Source organism: Galeopterus variegatus, unplaced genomic scaffold (genome assembly GCF_000696425.1).
Source record: "Galeopterus variegatus unplaced genomic scaffold, G_variegatus-3.0.2 Scaffold6381, whole genome shotgun sequence".
Classification (NCBI taxonomy): domain Eukaryota; kingdom Metazoa; phylum Chordata; class Mammalia; order Dermoptera; family Cynocephalidae; genus Galeopterus; species Galeopterus variegatus.
In genome coordinates, this window is record NW_007732492.1 from 24,844 (window position 1) to 40,751 (window position 15,908).

The 15,908-nt window shown below is 38.1% G+C and overlaps 1 protein-coding gene across 1 annotated transcript in view; it reads left to right on the forward strand.

Annotated features, from left to right (window-relative positions):
- Nucleotides 1-15,450, forward strand: part of LOC103606218 (LIM and calponin homology domains-containing protein 1-like) — a gene marked incomplete at its 5' end in the record, with an annotated part of 40,234 nt that extends 24,784 nt beyond the window's left edge. The window contains 4 exons of the mRNA XM_008590811.1: nucleotides 1,422-1,499; nucleotides 3,471-3,579; nucleotides 6,327-6,429; nucleotides 12,565-15,450. Coding sequence (XP_008589033.1) covers nucleotides 1,422-1,499; nucleotides 3,471-3,579; nucleotides 6,327-6,429; nucleotides 12,565-12,590 — 316 coding nt within the window. The remainder of the gene's footprint in view (nucleotides 1-1,421; nucleotides 1,500-3,470; nucleotides 3,580-6,326; nucleotides 6,430-12,564) is intronic.
- Nucleotides 15,451-15,908: the final 458 nt, after the last annotated feature.

The following is a 15,908-nucleotide window of genomic DNA, read 5'->3' on the forward strand; positions in this document are numbered from 1 at the left end:
AGGAAAGTTAAATAATTTACCCAAAGTATTTGACTGGTTAAGTGGTAGAGGAACTCAAAGTGAACCCACAGTTCCACATATTTGAGCCAGAAGTTCCTTATAATCATAGTTTTAAAAATATAACATTCATGATCCTATAACCAATCATTCTACCTAGAGTCAGACCCCCTGGATTCAAATTTTGGCTTTGCCACCTGCCCTTATAGGACCTTGAGCGAGTTACTTAATCTTCCTCTGCCTCTATTTCATCATCTATAAAATTGGAATAATACTAGTTTCCACCCCATAGGGTTTCATGCCTGGCAGATAGTAAGTACTACATAGTGTAGGTGGTAACGATGATAACTTGTTTTATAAGAGAAAAATAAATTTTTTGCCTTATTTTTCTTGTTACATTTCTCAATGTAGTGTTTGAACAATTTCCCCTTGTCACCTTATGTCTATCCAGTTTAATTTCTATATGTCTATATTACACTCAGAATTAATAGAAGCTAAAATCACAAAGAAACAATCGTTATTGTTATTGATTATTGCCATGATTTTCAACCTTTTTTGTTAAAGCAATGGTACTTACCCTTCAGGGTATTACATGAAACTGTGATATTTTGGAGAAGACAAACTCTCAGGAGGGAGATTTGAGGGACAGGGGCTCAGGGAATTAATGCTGAAAGCAGTTAGAAGACAGATGGACTCATGCTCTGTCCATGTCTATGTTGCTGTTTTTCTTTTCTGTGTTCTACCCCATTCTTTACAAATGAAATTAACTTTTAAAAGCAAGAGCCCAGAATTGACAGCTTAAACACAGGCTGGTCTCGTGTGCAACCAACGGTACCTGTACAACCATTCTGATAGCTTCTGGTGGGGACCGTTCTGATTTGTTAATGCCCATGACATAGGGGTTGTTAAATATTTTGACCTACATCACATGTATCCACAGAGAATTTGTTGACAAGGGTGGAGACCATCTCACTGAAAAGTACCTTCTGTAGGGTCTGCCCTTTATTTCTGGGTTCTCTTTAAGAATTTTTCCCTGTATCCTTAGGCATCTTTCCCCTCCCACTGAGTCCATAATTTTTATATCTAACTTAGCATGCAAAAGCAGCTAGGTGAACAACTGAAAAAACAACTCAGCATTTTTAACTAAAGAATAATTTAACTAAAAATAAAGGTTAGAAAAATATTCTGTCTTTTCTGCTCAACAGCCTGGTTTTGATTTTATGTAGACAATCCTTGCTACACAGAATTACTTTTTAAATTTTTTTTAATATTACCAGTAGGAGACTCTGTGGTCTCTGATTTGGTTGTCAAGCATTTTTTTTTTTCTTCCTTATCTACAATGGCTTTTCAATGAATTTACAATTCATGTGGAATTGGGCTTCTCTTTACTTGTCATAATTCTTGGCTCCTTTACCACGTTACAGGAAGAGCCCTCGCGAGAGCTTCCAGGCGGGGCCCCTGTCCCCCTGTTCTCCCACCCCTCCAGGCCACTCACCAAACAGGTACAAGAGGTCAGCAAGCCTTTCTAAGGCTGCTTTGTTTTGACAGAGCTCCCCGAGCATGATTTCAGCCAAATTAGTGCTTGCCAAGTGATTTTGAGAGATTCATCCGTGCACATCTCTTCCTGCACACATACACATAAGGCAGGAGGAGGGAAGGCATCCGCCATCTGCCTGCAGATTTATCAGCCTGCAATCGCCAAGTGATTTTGAGAGATTCATCCGTGCACATCTCTTCCTGCACACACACACATAAGGCAGGAGGAGGGAAGGCATCCGCCATCTGCCTGCAGATTTATCAGCCTGCAATAGAGAAAGTCAAGTGTGTGACGTTGGCACGGCTGTGGCCATAGGGCTTTAATTACATTGTGTGGAACCTGCAATCTAATAATAAAATCCACCAGACAATTGCTGGGCTCCTAAGTCGGCGCCTCTCCCTCCAAGACGGCTCTGTCCTTCTAGGCAGGATCCGCTGATGGCTCTTACAGAGAACCAGGCGGAGGCCAAGAAAGGAAACTTCATCTTTCTCTCTTAACCTCCTCTAGCCCTCTAATGATTGCTTCTGGACATTAATTGGGTCCCATGATATTCTTAAAAGCTGCCTGAATTTCCATTCACTGGAGAGACAAATTACTGAGTACTCAGAGGTTTTTGCTTTGATGTAGAAATTTCATTTAACTACTGGATAAGAGGGAAATCCTAATAAATAGGGTTTGATTAGGACAATTCTCTCTCTTTTCTATTGTCTTCCTTTCGGTTTCTCCTGTCCCTCTGTACTGCATTGGCTTTAAAATGATATTGCATATTTTAAAATTTCTTGTGTAATTCCAAGAGCTTTTCAGACAATAGCATCACTGCAGTCTGATCTTAGTTGTATGAAAGCTGCCTTAAGAGGACAGCCGTCTAGTTTCAGATGCGTTATTGACCGTGTCCTCTCACCTGGGGTTGATTTTCTGGGTTTGGTTCTAGTTCATTGGTAGGCAGTGTACAGGGGGCTGCAGGGAGACAGGAATGGGGTAGATGCAGCCCTGCCCTCAAAGGGCTGACAGGTGATTCAAAGAGTGTTTGCACTGGAAGAGGTAATACAGATAAGCTAGTCCGATCATCTCATTTTAAAGGTGAAAGGAAAACCCAGACTGAGTTCTTTACACCAGATCAAAGAACTTGGTGACAGAACAGGGATTAGGTCCTGTATTTCAGGGCCCTCTGCCTGCCACTTGTTCTGTGGTATCACAGTTGACTCTCTATAAACAAAATTTTTTTCTTAGTAAGTAAAAATAAATGCCCTGTATGGATACCTTTTGTCATATAAAGTTCCTTTCTAGTACAGTTTGCGAGGAGGTTTTTTAAAATCATATATAGGTGCAATGGACTTTCAATCCATGGCCATTATTATTACTTTAAAATATCTCCCCCAAATAAATCTAATGTATTTTTTTGTTGTTGCAGATCTGTGAATAAATTGCCATAGCTTTGTTTTGACTATACAATGCTCCGTATAGAATTGCTTACTTCATTATTTTATCTTAAAACAGAAAATAGAAATGAATAAAAAAATTATTACCATCCCTTCCCCAAAAATGCTTTAGTGGGCCGATTATGGGAAAAGCAACATTAAAACCTTAGTAAAACTAAATTTAACTATCTTTTAGGAGTTTACAAAAATGTGATAAAAATATTGAATCATTCCAAGGCATTCGAAGAGACTACCACACAAACTTCTTGGAACAAATAACTTACACGCACACACCAGATTCAATATTGTATCTATTGTATTCAGTCTAGCAGTGTTGCTTGCACTTTCTCTCTAATGCTTAATTTCCTATTCATTGTCAGTTCAGTAATTCTCATCTCATTCATGATATAAGCATTTTAGAAATGCATGTTTTCATTTTTGCACGAGGTTACATGTTTGTGTGTTTGACCAACTATTGTAAACTGAGATTTTTATTATACGTGTATTTTTAAACCGAGGTCTATAAGCGGGAAGAAACTGTGCTCTTCCTGTGGGCTTCCTTTGGGTAAAGGAGCTGCGATGATCATCGAGACCCTCAATCTCTATTTTCACATCCAGTGTTTCAGGGTACGTACTCATTGCTCTTCTGAGTACAATTTTGTGATGTCTTTTGTCATCATTCTGAGCTGGGAAACACCTCCTGGATATCCTGAATGCCTTTGCCTGTGAGGCCTCCTTGCTCCAGGCTGTATAGACGTGGGGGTGGAACCCATCCTTCAGGATGGAGCTCTCCTGTCACGAATCCCTCTGGGATGTCAGGTTAGAAGAAACAAAACAGATTGCTGCGGTTTGTCTTTACAAAACAGTTTTTGTTGCTTAAGAGCATGTGCTCTAGCAGGAAGCTGAAAATGGAACTCTGAGAGGATGACAATTCTTCCAAGCCATGTGCATTTATTTGGAGTGGAACATCTTTGCTGCTGCTTCTTAAACTCTTGTGACTCGGTGTCAAAGGGTTTCAGTTTTTGATCTAATGGACGATTTTTCTGTCAAGCAAGTGGTTATAGCTAGTTGCAAAATTGTGGGTCTCTGAATGAATACTAGTAATCTCAGATAAAATATCACTCGCTCTGAGAAGCTGCCCTGCTCACCCAGGCTAAATCAATTGCCTTTGTTATGGGTCCTTACAGGACCTTTCACGGTCCTTATCACTCATTATTGAATTGTTTAAATATCATCTCCTCTAATAAACTGTAAACTCCATAAGGGCAGGGACCATGTCTGTCTTGCTCACCACTATTTGGTCCTTATCACTCATTATTGAATTGTTTAAATATCATTTCCTCTAATAAACTGTAAACTCCATAAGGGCAGGGACCATGTCTGTCTTGCTCACCACTATTTCCTCTGTACTTAGCAGAGCAGGCATCAATAAATATTTTTAGATGAATGAATTAATGAATAAACCGAAAATGAGGAGGCCCAGATTCTAGTCCCAGATCTCCTGCTGATAAGTGGGTGAGCTAACCAGTTATACCTGTTTTATTATAAAATTTATAAGTTGTGTTATATCAGTATATCCTCCTTTTTTCCCCACTCATGAACACATCTTAAATTACTATATAATTTTTGAAGCAAAACCTTCTATTTCTGAATAAGAGTTGTTTCTTTCTCTGTATAACCCTGACGTGCTTTTTTTTTTTCGTTCTTGAATTTTGTCCTATTTTTTGTTGGTAGCTTTCTTGACTAATAAAGTAAATTTGCATGGTTTTAAAATAACTCCTACTATGTGTATGAGCTAAGAGAAAGCCAGTGAGGTTGTCCCCAAGTTGTGAATTTAGTAATACCAGTAATCACTTGAAAGTAAGACTGATCATAAACAAAACACAGTGTAGATACTTATTTTAGATTTCATTTATCAAAAATATTAGAATAAGACTACAATTTTCTTTTTTTTTTTCCTTTTTGTCTTTTTTTACTGACCGGTAACGGAATCGCAACCCTTGGTGTTGCGCCCGCACCGCGCTCAGCCAGTGAGCGGGAACCGGTCTCCACATGGGATCCGAACCCTCAGCGGGAGCGCCGCTGCGCTCCCAAGCGGCGCACTCTCCAGTGCGCCACTGGGCCGGCCCAAGACTACAATTTTCTATATTCACAATTTCTATAGAGAACAGTTCCACAAAGGGCAAGCAAACATATGCTCATCATCAAATGAACCTAGGTACTGTATATCCTATGGGCCGGCCCAAGACTACAATTTTCTATATTCACAATTTCTATAGAGAACAATTCCACAAAGGGCAAGCAAACATATGCTCATCATCAAATGAACCTAGGTACTGTATATCCTAAAGTGTCTAGGAGTGTTTTGAAGCTCAAGGAATATAGTTTTAAAAATGTTATGATTATGCTAAGGTAATATATTCCAGCACCATATACGGCTCTTAGAAACCTTATCAGAGCTAAAAGTAATTGAGGTGCAAAAGGGTCTTTGCAGATTCTCAGGGGATAGGAAACCTGCCTTCTTAGCTGTCAAGGCCTTTATTGTCTCTAATCATTCATGTCCTCAAGCTGGCCTGAGGCTTTAAGATTCATCCCTCTCAGATTTATCTCCCCTCTTAGATTTATCTCCCATCCTTGTGATGTAGACACAACTTGTAATCTAATCTGCATGAGGCCTCCCTGTGCCCCAGGTGACCTTAGAGCACCTCATCCCCCTGCGAGAGGCTGGCACCTGGGCCAACCCCCCACTTCTGCCTTCTCAGGTACAAAAAGCAGAGTATATCCTGCAATCTCCCTCTACACTCAGGCTGACTTGGCTGAAAGGAGTTCCATTCCCAGTGGATTTGTTACTGTAGGTATCACAGTCTTTAATGTGGAAATATAAAATGGTATATCTATTTCCCAGTAATTCTGATCTGGCAGAATTTACCAACAATACTGGAAAGCACGTAAAGATCATTGATAGATTTCAATTGGTAATCCACTGGCCCTGTGTTTATTTAAGACCACTAGAGTTTAATCTGTTTAAAACAGTTCTTCCATCTTGGTTGAGAAACAGTGTATTATAGAGGATAAGAGGATAGGCTTTGGGGTCGACCTGATACCACTGACCAGCTTCACAACCTTGGGAAAAGTCAACTAATCTCTTTGGCTAGTGTCCTTCTCTGTAAAATGCAAGGCATTGAGATAAAATGCTAAAGGTATATTTACTTTTGCTGTAAGTTGATTCTTAGTATAGCATCTAACACATAATAGATGCTCAACAAATGTGGAGATTGTAGAAGTATTATTGTGTTATTCATGTAAACCGTAACTAAGCATTATAAAGAAACAATTCCTGTGCATCTTACAACATCTATTCTTTTTCCCTATAGTGTGGAATTTGTAAAGGCCAGCTTGGAGATGCAGTGAGTGGGACAGATGTTAGGATTCGAAATGGTCTTCTAAACTGTAATGACTGCTACTTGCGATCCAGAAGTAAGTACGGGGGGATACCTCCAGATGAGTGAAGCAGTCACGCATCTTTCATTTGACCCAATTTAGGATTTTAAATATTTCCCCCATAAGTTGACACTCCTACCCTGATAGAACAGTTTCTTAGCATCAAGGTTAAAAAAAATGATAATGAAATAACCCTTTATTTACCTCTTGTCTCTTACTGGAATTTACCACGACAGTGTGGACAAATTCTTTTTATCCAGAAGTGCATAAACACACCTGCAAGTAAAAACTGTAGACCAGGCTTGAGACATTGCCTGCGCTCACCACAGCGGTTTTGGTGAGACAGAAGGAAAGCTATAAGGTCTGTGAAACACTATTCATTTGTTCAGGCCTGTCTTGAGAAGACTGGTAGCACTTTGGGATGGTTAAATGTCAAGAGCAGTTCTCCACTGTTTATCAGCAAGCGCCCCCCCCCCCCCCCCCCAAGGAAAGCTATAAGGTCTGTGAAACACTATTCATTTGTTCAGGCCTGTCTTGAGAAGACTGGTAGCACTTTGGGATGGTTAAATGTCAAGAGCAGTTCTCCACTGTTTATCAGCAAGCGCCCCCCCCCCGCCCCAATGTCTACATGCCCTACATTCACAAGCTTCCTTACATAATATGGTTTTGTTCTCAAAGAAATTGGAAGTTCCTGGAGAAACAAAATAATGGGTTATACTTCTTCGTGAATCCTCCCCCCTTGAACACCCCCACAATACTTGAGTACAATATAAGAGCTCAACAAGTATTTGCTGCCTTGGAGCTCCCTGAGCAGCCTAACTTAGAAGGTTCATGTTAGTTCTGGGGCCACCAGGAGGCGCTGTTGCCCAGCTGCTGTTTGGAAAATCTGAAACTAGCCAGTTGCTTTCCTCTGAATCCTTCCTCGGTCTTCATCATAAGTATAGTCCTGGTGGATAATCTACATTGCAGAGGACCTTTTCATGCAAATTCATCAGTCAGAAACACTTTTTTAAAAAAATTGGAGTGAAGAGATGGAGTTTGAACTTCAAGAATATTTTCTTATTTCTCAAAGTAAGTGAAGTTAACATTTTTATAGCCTTTTTACATGGATCTCTAAATCTGCAAAACCGAAGACTTTATTTATTTATTTATTTATTTATTTATTTATTTTTATTTTTTTTGTCTTTTTTCGTGTCCGGCAATGGATCGCAACCCTCAGTGTCGCGCCCGTACCAGACCGGGACCGGCAACGGGATCGCAACCCTCGGTGTTGCGCCCGCACCTCGCTCAGCCAGTGAGCGGGAACTGGTCTGTATGTGGGATCCGAACCCTCGGGCGGGAGCGCCGCCACGATTCCCAAGCAGCGCACTGTAGCAGTGCGCCACCGGGCCGGCCCGAGACTGAAGACTTTAAGAATAAACATTGAAATTAAGTTGTTTTATAGTTATAGATTTAGTATGTTCAGAGAAATACATGCCTATTAATAAAATGATGGGAAACAAAAATTAAGCCCAGATGGTTTTGATCTATGATAAATGTTTAACTTGAGGTCAAAACAGGTCCAACTTAGAGCTGCTGCCATCAAACTGGACTAAATAGTATTAAACCATAATACCATGTATTTTATATGTACGATATAATAATTATACCATGTATTTTATGTATATTAAAAATGTTATAAATAGTACACTATAATTGTATCATAAATATATGTACAAACATACATATACAAATACATATATATGTATAATATATAATAATTATATATATATATATATATATATCCTTTAAACTGGATTTTGTTTGTTTTGTTTTTACACACTAGACAGGAAAACTTAAACTCTTTTCTCCCAAAATTCAAAGTGATTTTTTCTATCATCCTCTATAAATAATTCTTTTTCTTAACCTTAATAAATCAGCTGACTGTGAATCATGGAACCAGAAGAGGGCACTGCTAGGTTGAAAGACTGTTGAAGATTTGAAAAGTGTTATAGATCTGAATTTCCTTCATAATTTAAAGTGCTCGAAGGATGCCAACAGAGAGCAAACCTGAGCCCACCTCTGGGTGACAGTGACTGTTTTCATCCAGATTAAGAAGTTGGGTGATTCATTGTCATTTCTTTTGGAAATTAGCTTTTTGGATCTAGACCAGGAATTTTTCTCCCATGTATACAAATATAAAGGGCATTAACTGCTTTTGATTCCAAATCTAAAGACAAGAACCATGGAGTTCTTGAAACAAGATGAAAAATAAGAATGTGATTTGGAGGTAGACTTCAGATAAGATTTTTTTCATTGTTTATTTTATACTTTAAATGCAATATTTTGCTAGGATTTTTTTAAAGAATACTAAGAAATACTAAGAAGAAAGCAAAAAGGTCCATTATCTCTCTGCCTAGATGCTTCTATAGACATTCAAAAGAATAAATAAATAAAAATTATAAGTGGTATAAGGTTAAAAAATCAAAATATCAAGAAAAATGCCAAACTAAAAGTGAAAATCTCCAAAGTAAACTACTGTAATTGCTTTCTAGTAATTTATTGGGGGGAGTGGCAGAATGTATGTTTATATGTGAATGCACACACTTGCACACACAGATGCGTATGGGTATGACGCATCTGCCTGGATATGTGTTGGTTTTTATTTCACAGAGGTGATGATCTCACAGCCACAGTTTTCTGTACTTAGTTTCTGTTGCTGTTGTGTTTAACTTAATGATACATCTTGGCATTTTTTCCATATAATACATTCTTTCTCCTCATTCCTTTTAATAGTTTTTTCTTTTTTTTTTTCCTTTTTGTCTTTTTTTGTGACCGACAACGGATCGCAACCCTCAGTGTCGCGCCCGTACTGGACCGGGACCAGCAACGGGATCGCAACCCTCGGTGTTGCGCCCACACCTCGCTCAGCCAGTGAGCGGCCGGTCTGTATGTGGGATCCGAACCCTCGGCAGGAGCGCCGCCGCGCTCCCAAGTGGCGCACTGTAGCAGTGTGCCACCGGGCCAGCCTAGTTTTTTCATAAATGCATACAACTCCATAATTTAAAACTAATAATTCTCTATGAATGGACACTTTGGTTGTTTCCAGTTTTTTAATAGTATTTTTTAAATGCTCTAATACTTGAAAGCACCTTCACTGGATAGATTCTGAGCAGTAGCACAGCTGAGTTAAAAGGCATGTGCTTTTTAAATATTCAGATATCTTGCCTAATTATGGTTCAGAAAAGTGTACCCTCTGCAAAATGTATGAGAGAGCCCCTTTCTTCTTCCCCGCCTATGTCAGCTCTGGATATCATCAAACGTTAAACATTGCCACTGTACTAGGTTGGGGGTGGGGAGAGGGGAACCTCATTGCTTTGAAACCTCATTGCTTTGATCTGTATTTCTTTAATTATGAGTTGGAACATTTTGCATATATTTATTCACCATTTATATTTCTTTTTCTATAAAGTACATCTCTATCCTTTGCCTGTTCTTCAGTTGGCACCCCATTTATATGAGTTCTTTGCAAATTAAAGAAATATGGTGGACTGGTACAAAGTTACAAAGTTACAGCTAGGTAGGAAGAATAAGTTCTGGTGCCCTACGGTGACAATAGCTAATGATATTGTATTGCATATTTCAAGATAGCCAGGAAAGATGATCTGGAATGTTATAACCAGAAAGAAATGATAAATGTTTAGGTGATAGATATGCTCACTATTCTGATTAGATCGTTATACAGTATATGCATGTATTGAAACAACAAACTGTACCCCATAAACATGTACAATGAAAATTTTTTTTAAAAAAAGAAATCTTCCAGGCCAGCCCTGGGCTCACTGGAGAGAGTGTGGTGCTGATAACACCAAAGCTAAGGGTTTGGATCCCTATATAGGGATGGCCGGTTGGCTCACTTTGGAGAGCATGGTGCTGACAACACCAAGTCAAGGGTTAAGATCGCCTTACCGGTCATCTTAAAAAATAAAAAAAAAAGAAAGAAATATTCTCTTTGTTATATTTGCTGCATATTGCAGTTATTTTTTTTCTTTGTGATTTATTTTTATACAAAAGATATTCATTTTAAGTAATTGAATATATATGTATATTATTTCCTTTTGGGATTCTGGGTTTTGTGTTCTACTTAGAAAAACTCTCACTCTTCCAGGGGTATAAATGAACTTAGCTGAGATTTCTCCTAGAATTGTTTCTTGTTTTCTTTTTCATGTATAAATATGTGATAATCAGGATATCCAGCCTTATTTTTCTTTCAATTTAGTCAATTGTACGAATATCACTTAATGAATTATTCCTTTTTTTCTCACTAATCTGAAATGCCAGCTTTCTCATAAACTGAGTTCCCATATATATTTGGGTCCATTTCTGGATATTTTATTATGTTTTATTAACCTACTTATTCTCCATTACTGAATGGTTTTAATTATTGTAGCTTCATAATATGTTTTAATATTGGGTAATAGTAGCCACATTCTCTCCAATTTTTTTTCCAAAAGTTTTCCTAATTCTTCTCCCATGTTTATTTTTCCAGATAAAAGTTAGTATCATTTTAGGCTAATTTTAATTAAGTCAACACATGACAGGGAGAATAACCAGCACATCTGAAAATATTGCTCATTTCTTTGTCGGTGTCCTAAGAAATAAATATACTTCAGGAATGAATAAGTAGCAGGAATAATAATTTAGCTAGAGAAGTATAAATATACTTGAATTGCTTGAATATATCCCAGATACAATAAAAGAGTCAGAATGGGAAGAAATGGCTAAAAATCATTTTTCTTTCTTTTTTTTATTCAACTTTGATGTGAGTTGAGAAGAGAGGAGATGGATAGATGTGAAGGGTGGTTTACATCATAGGCATTCTAAGTGAAACAAAATAATTTTATTTTATGGAATAATAAAACCTGAATATATAATTCTATTTTCTCCAAGTAACTAGTCACATTTAAATGAAATTTTTCTCTTGGAGGGAAAACTAGCCTAACAGCATATTAAAATGCAATTCCTAAAAGCAATGTAAACAGTTTTGAAGTTCATATGTAAATGGGAATGGAACTGCAAAACAAATTACCTGTCACGAATCAAGCCGTCACATGTTTAACTCGTGCCATTTGTGCTTGGGTGTTGGATGACTGTGTCTTGTACATGGTGTTCTGTTCCATCATTCACTCTCATAAAATGCATTTAAGGCAAACTCCCTGGGGTCTTTTCCAATGTTGCGATTCCCTCATCACAACTCTAGTGCTTAACGAGAAGAAGAAACCTTGTGCAGGCTTCAGCAGGAAATGTGGAACCCAAACAATCCTTTCTAGACAGGGTTGCAGATAAAATACAAGATGCCCAGGAAAGTTTTTCCCCTTTTAAATTTGAATCTCAAATAAACAATGAATGTTTTTAGTATACGTGTGTCCCAAATATTGCATGCTGTGGATCTGGCACAAGTATGTCCCAAATATCGCATGGGGTATACTTATACTAAAGAATTACGTGTTGTTCATCTAAAATTCAGATTTTACTGGGTGTTTTGTATTTTTACTTGCTAAATCTAGTAATTCTATTTCTAGATCATATGTCAAATTCCTCCAGTTATTTTTTTTTTTTTGTCCTTTTTTTTGAGACTGGCCGCACCGCGCTCAGCCAGTGAGCGCTGTGAGCGCACAGGTCATCTCTATATAGGATCCGAACCCGCGGTGGGAGCGCTATTGCGCTCCCAGCGCCACACTTACCCAAGTGCGCCACAGGCTCGGCCTGAATTCCTCCAGTTATGATGTATTTATTCTTAGGGAAACCAAAACCTAAAGAAAACTGAGAGAAAAGAGATTATTTTCTTGCTTATTTGCCCCAGAGAACAAAGTAGAAAAATTGGTGGAAAACATTTGGTTTAGGGGGAATCCAAAGCATTCTCATCAAACTTTACAGTGCATCTGAATCACCTGGGCACCTTGCTAAGTGGGTCTGGGATGGGGCTCAAGAGTCTGCATTTCTAACAAGTGACGCCAGTACTGCTTGTCCTGGGACCACACTTTAAGTAGCCACATTCTCCCCAGAGGTGAAGTTTTTCCTCCTCAGAGGGAAGAGACTTTGGCAAAGGTAATTGCTAATTTGGGAAATTTTAAAACATCTGAAGCAAGAAATGTTGACTAACCAAGCGTTGCTCTATTTTCTTTGTCACAGGTGCTGGCCAACCTACAACATTGTGACGTGGTTTTCAAGCTTCCAGATGACTCACTCACCATTTCTTCATTGAGGGTGTCCCCTGGCAATTGCTTAACAAAATCCCAAGTTCAGGGGCTTCTCAGCATTCATTTAATTTTTGAAAGCCTCTTCTGAAAGGTGTATCTGTTCTTCTGTAGCACGGTGTTTGTGTTTCTCCTGGTTTTCTGTTTTGTTTTGTTGGGTTTTTGGTTTGTTTTTTTTTTGCATTTGCACAGTATATGCAAAACAATATTGAATTGTAATGACCCTGAATAGTTCAAAAAAGGTTTTAGCATGGTCAAATGGGCTTAAGGTTTAAAATGTGTTATTCTTTTCTTTGGGAATTAGCTAAATGATGCAATAAACCTTTTTTATTTTAGTATTTCTAGGAATTAAACACTTTATGTTTACAAAATTGAGCTGCAGGAAGTGCAAGACATGCCAATTTGAGACATGAGGTCTTCTAAGACAGGAGCATAAATTTGATGCATTTCAGAAACTAAACATCACAGCAAGCTCTGTTTCTGAGCTGTAACTTGTTTTTAATGCAAAGACACTAGTCTGTTAATATATAATGTAATCCTGAAACATTTGTGTTACTTCCCTTTTGAGATAGAAGTTATACCAATAAATTATTGCACCATTAGTATTAGATTTTGTGTACCTTGAAAGTTATGTTGTTAATATAGGCTGGCCTGACAAATAAAGAGAACCCTTGTGATATTGGCTAGGGCATTGCCCAAGGGTAGGAAGAAACCAGAGGGAAATATTTGTCATCATTTCCAAAGTTATTAACAAAACCTGGGGGGAAGTTTAATCTTGAAGAGAGTGGTGGGTCACTCACAGCCGCGAGGCCTGTGTTGCTTGCTACTCTATAGGCACCAGGTTGGGCATCTTCAATAAGAGACTGAATATGAGGCACATGAAATAAGAGGCGTCAAGACGGGGCCATCATTAGGTGTGATCACCCTTGCCTGGAAGTTCTCCTTGAGGGCCCGGAACACAGGAATTCAAAGAGAAGCGTTAAGTCCATCCTAATAGAATCCAAATGGCATATGATGTGATAAGCCACTGGTGAGTGACCAGCAAGAACCTACTGCTCAAATTGTACCCTGCCCACTCTAACAGATATGTGCTCTCCTTCATTCTCCTCCGTCACCTTCTCTTCTATCAAGAATCTTGGACCTTGCTCATGGAGAAGTTGAGAGGGGAACTCTCCTGGACAGCTGGTTTATTTTCTGCTCTGTGTGATGAGTTTCAGCTGGCCAAGGAAGGAATCAAATTACTAAAAACATCACAGTTTAGACCTCCAGGCTGTTTATTTTTTAAGACTGGGGAAGGGGGAACTATTTATTCTGCCTTAAAATGATGGCAAATAAGTGAAGATGACATTTTGTGAACGTAGATTATGGATACTCTCCTAATGGGCTAATGTGGTCATAAAAGGAGGTCAAGTATATGTTTTCCTGTTATACAGTAATTTCTTGTGTCATTAAGTATGGCTAGCAGTTATTTATTTACATGCTAGATGATTCCTTGCATGTGGGTTTCATGTAGGTGCAGAAACTTCCTCAGCCACTGGAGGTATTTTGACCATTTTTGTCATTTGGATGAGCTGTTATTAGATTGAAATTTACACATCATTTTATTAAAAATTGTGCCTTAGAAAATGCAAAGCTGTTGCACATAGTCAGTGATGAGTTATGGATACAGTACATTGAAGAGAGAGGAAGTCACTTCCAAGTTCCCAACACTTCTCATGGAGGTGTTTGATGTTTTACAGGAAAAATAATTGGGAAAAAAAAAGTATTAAAAAGAAAAAGAAAAAAATTTTGAAAATGTACAGATTAAGTCCAATATTTTGATTAACCATCTGCATGTTTTATTAAATATTTTGATAATGTGGATGTTTACACTTTGCATGATATTAGCAGAGTACTTTGCCACAAATAATGCACAAAACATGTACAATATGGTCATTCATAACCGATTTTTATAGAATACTTTATACATGTGGAACTCTATCCATTATGTAAGGATTGTATGAATATTGCACATTCTCTTCTGGTTTCACAAACTCATTTATACATATTTCTTAGTGAGACTCATTGTACATGTATTGAAGCTAGAATTGAGTCAAGAAAAATAAAGCCCCATTCTCCAACTGCAAAATGTGCTTTCCCATAATGAACACTAGTCACCAGCACAGAATAATCTCCAACATTTTCTAAATTCTAATTGCCAACTGTTTCTATTTATATTTGATTTATATTTCATTTGGAGTCTGTTACATGGCAGCTTAGGCAGACTAGATCTTGTTTTTTCCAATGCAGCATAATGAGTATGATCTATTTCTTTTCAAATAATCTTTGAGATCCCAGGGGAAAAAAAAACGCTCTGCTCTGTTGAGCTGTAATGTAAATGTGTTTGTTTAAAAAACATATGAGGCAAGAGAATGACTTATTGTTCCAGAGGAAGTATATATGATTTTTTCTCTCATACTCCAAAAGCTAGTCCCTTCTCTTTCTTAAGAAAAAATGGGTAACTCTTCATTTTTCACTAGCAAACTTTCATGACATTTCCTCATTCTTTCTATGTAGTGTTATTAATGCAATACAAATTATAGTTATCTATACACAGTGTAAGATTTAAAGAACTGAAATGATCCTCCTCGTATGTGAGTCCGTCCAAAAGGTGTTACTGTTCTGGGTGGGCCAATGTTCTATATCAGTTACACTAACTTTCATTTAAAATATTTATTCTAAAACGCCTCTGAGAAATAGTAAAAAATAAAAATAAAAAGTTGTCTAAAATGCAACAGCTTTTATAGTAAATGTACATTTATAAATAAAATACTCAAATCAACTTTGTGTTTCATTAATTGTTTTTGGAGGGGTAAGGGTTGGTTTTCTTACTTGGGGAAGAGAGAATCAAGCTCTCTCTTGCAGCTTTTGGTCCAAAGTTACTAGTCAGATGTGATGATCTGGGATATGCAAAGATGGCAATGATGCACATTTGCATATGCACATTTGAGGTCAACGATTTAAAGCAAATCAAACTTGCCAGCTGGTTGTAGGGGTCACTGAGGAATTTAAACTCCTTGAGATGAAACACACAATAACCAGGAGAGACTATGCAAATGCCAGTGGGACTTGTCTGAAACAACCAAATGGTGGTCAACTTCCAGCACTGGCTAGAGAAAAACAAGGCAAGCAAGCCCTTGGAAGTCCCTGCATCGGGCCACTTTCCCCAGCACTGTCCCAACATTCCCCACTCACTGTGCACATACATTCTGTTTCACAAAGGGCCTCTTTCTTGGTTGT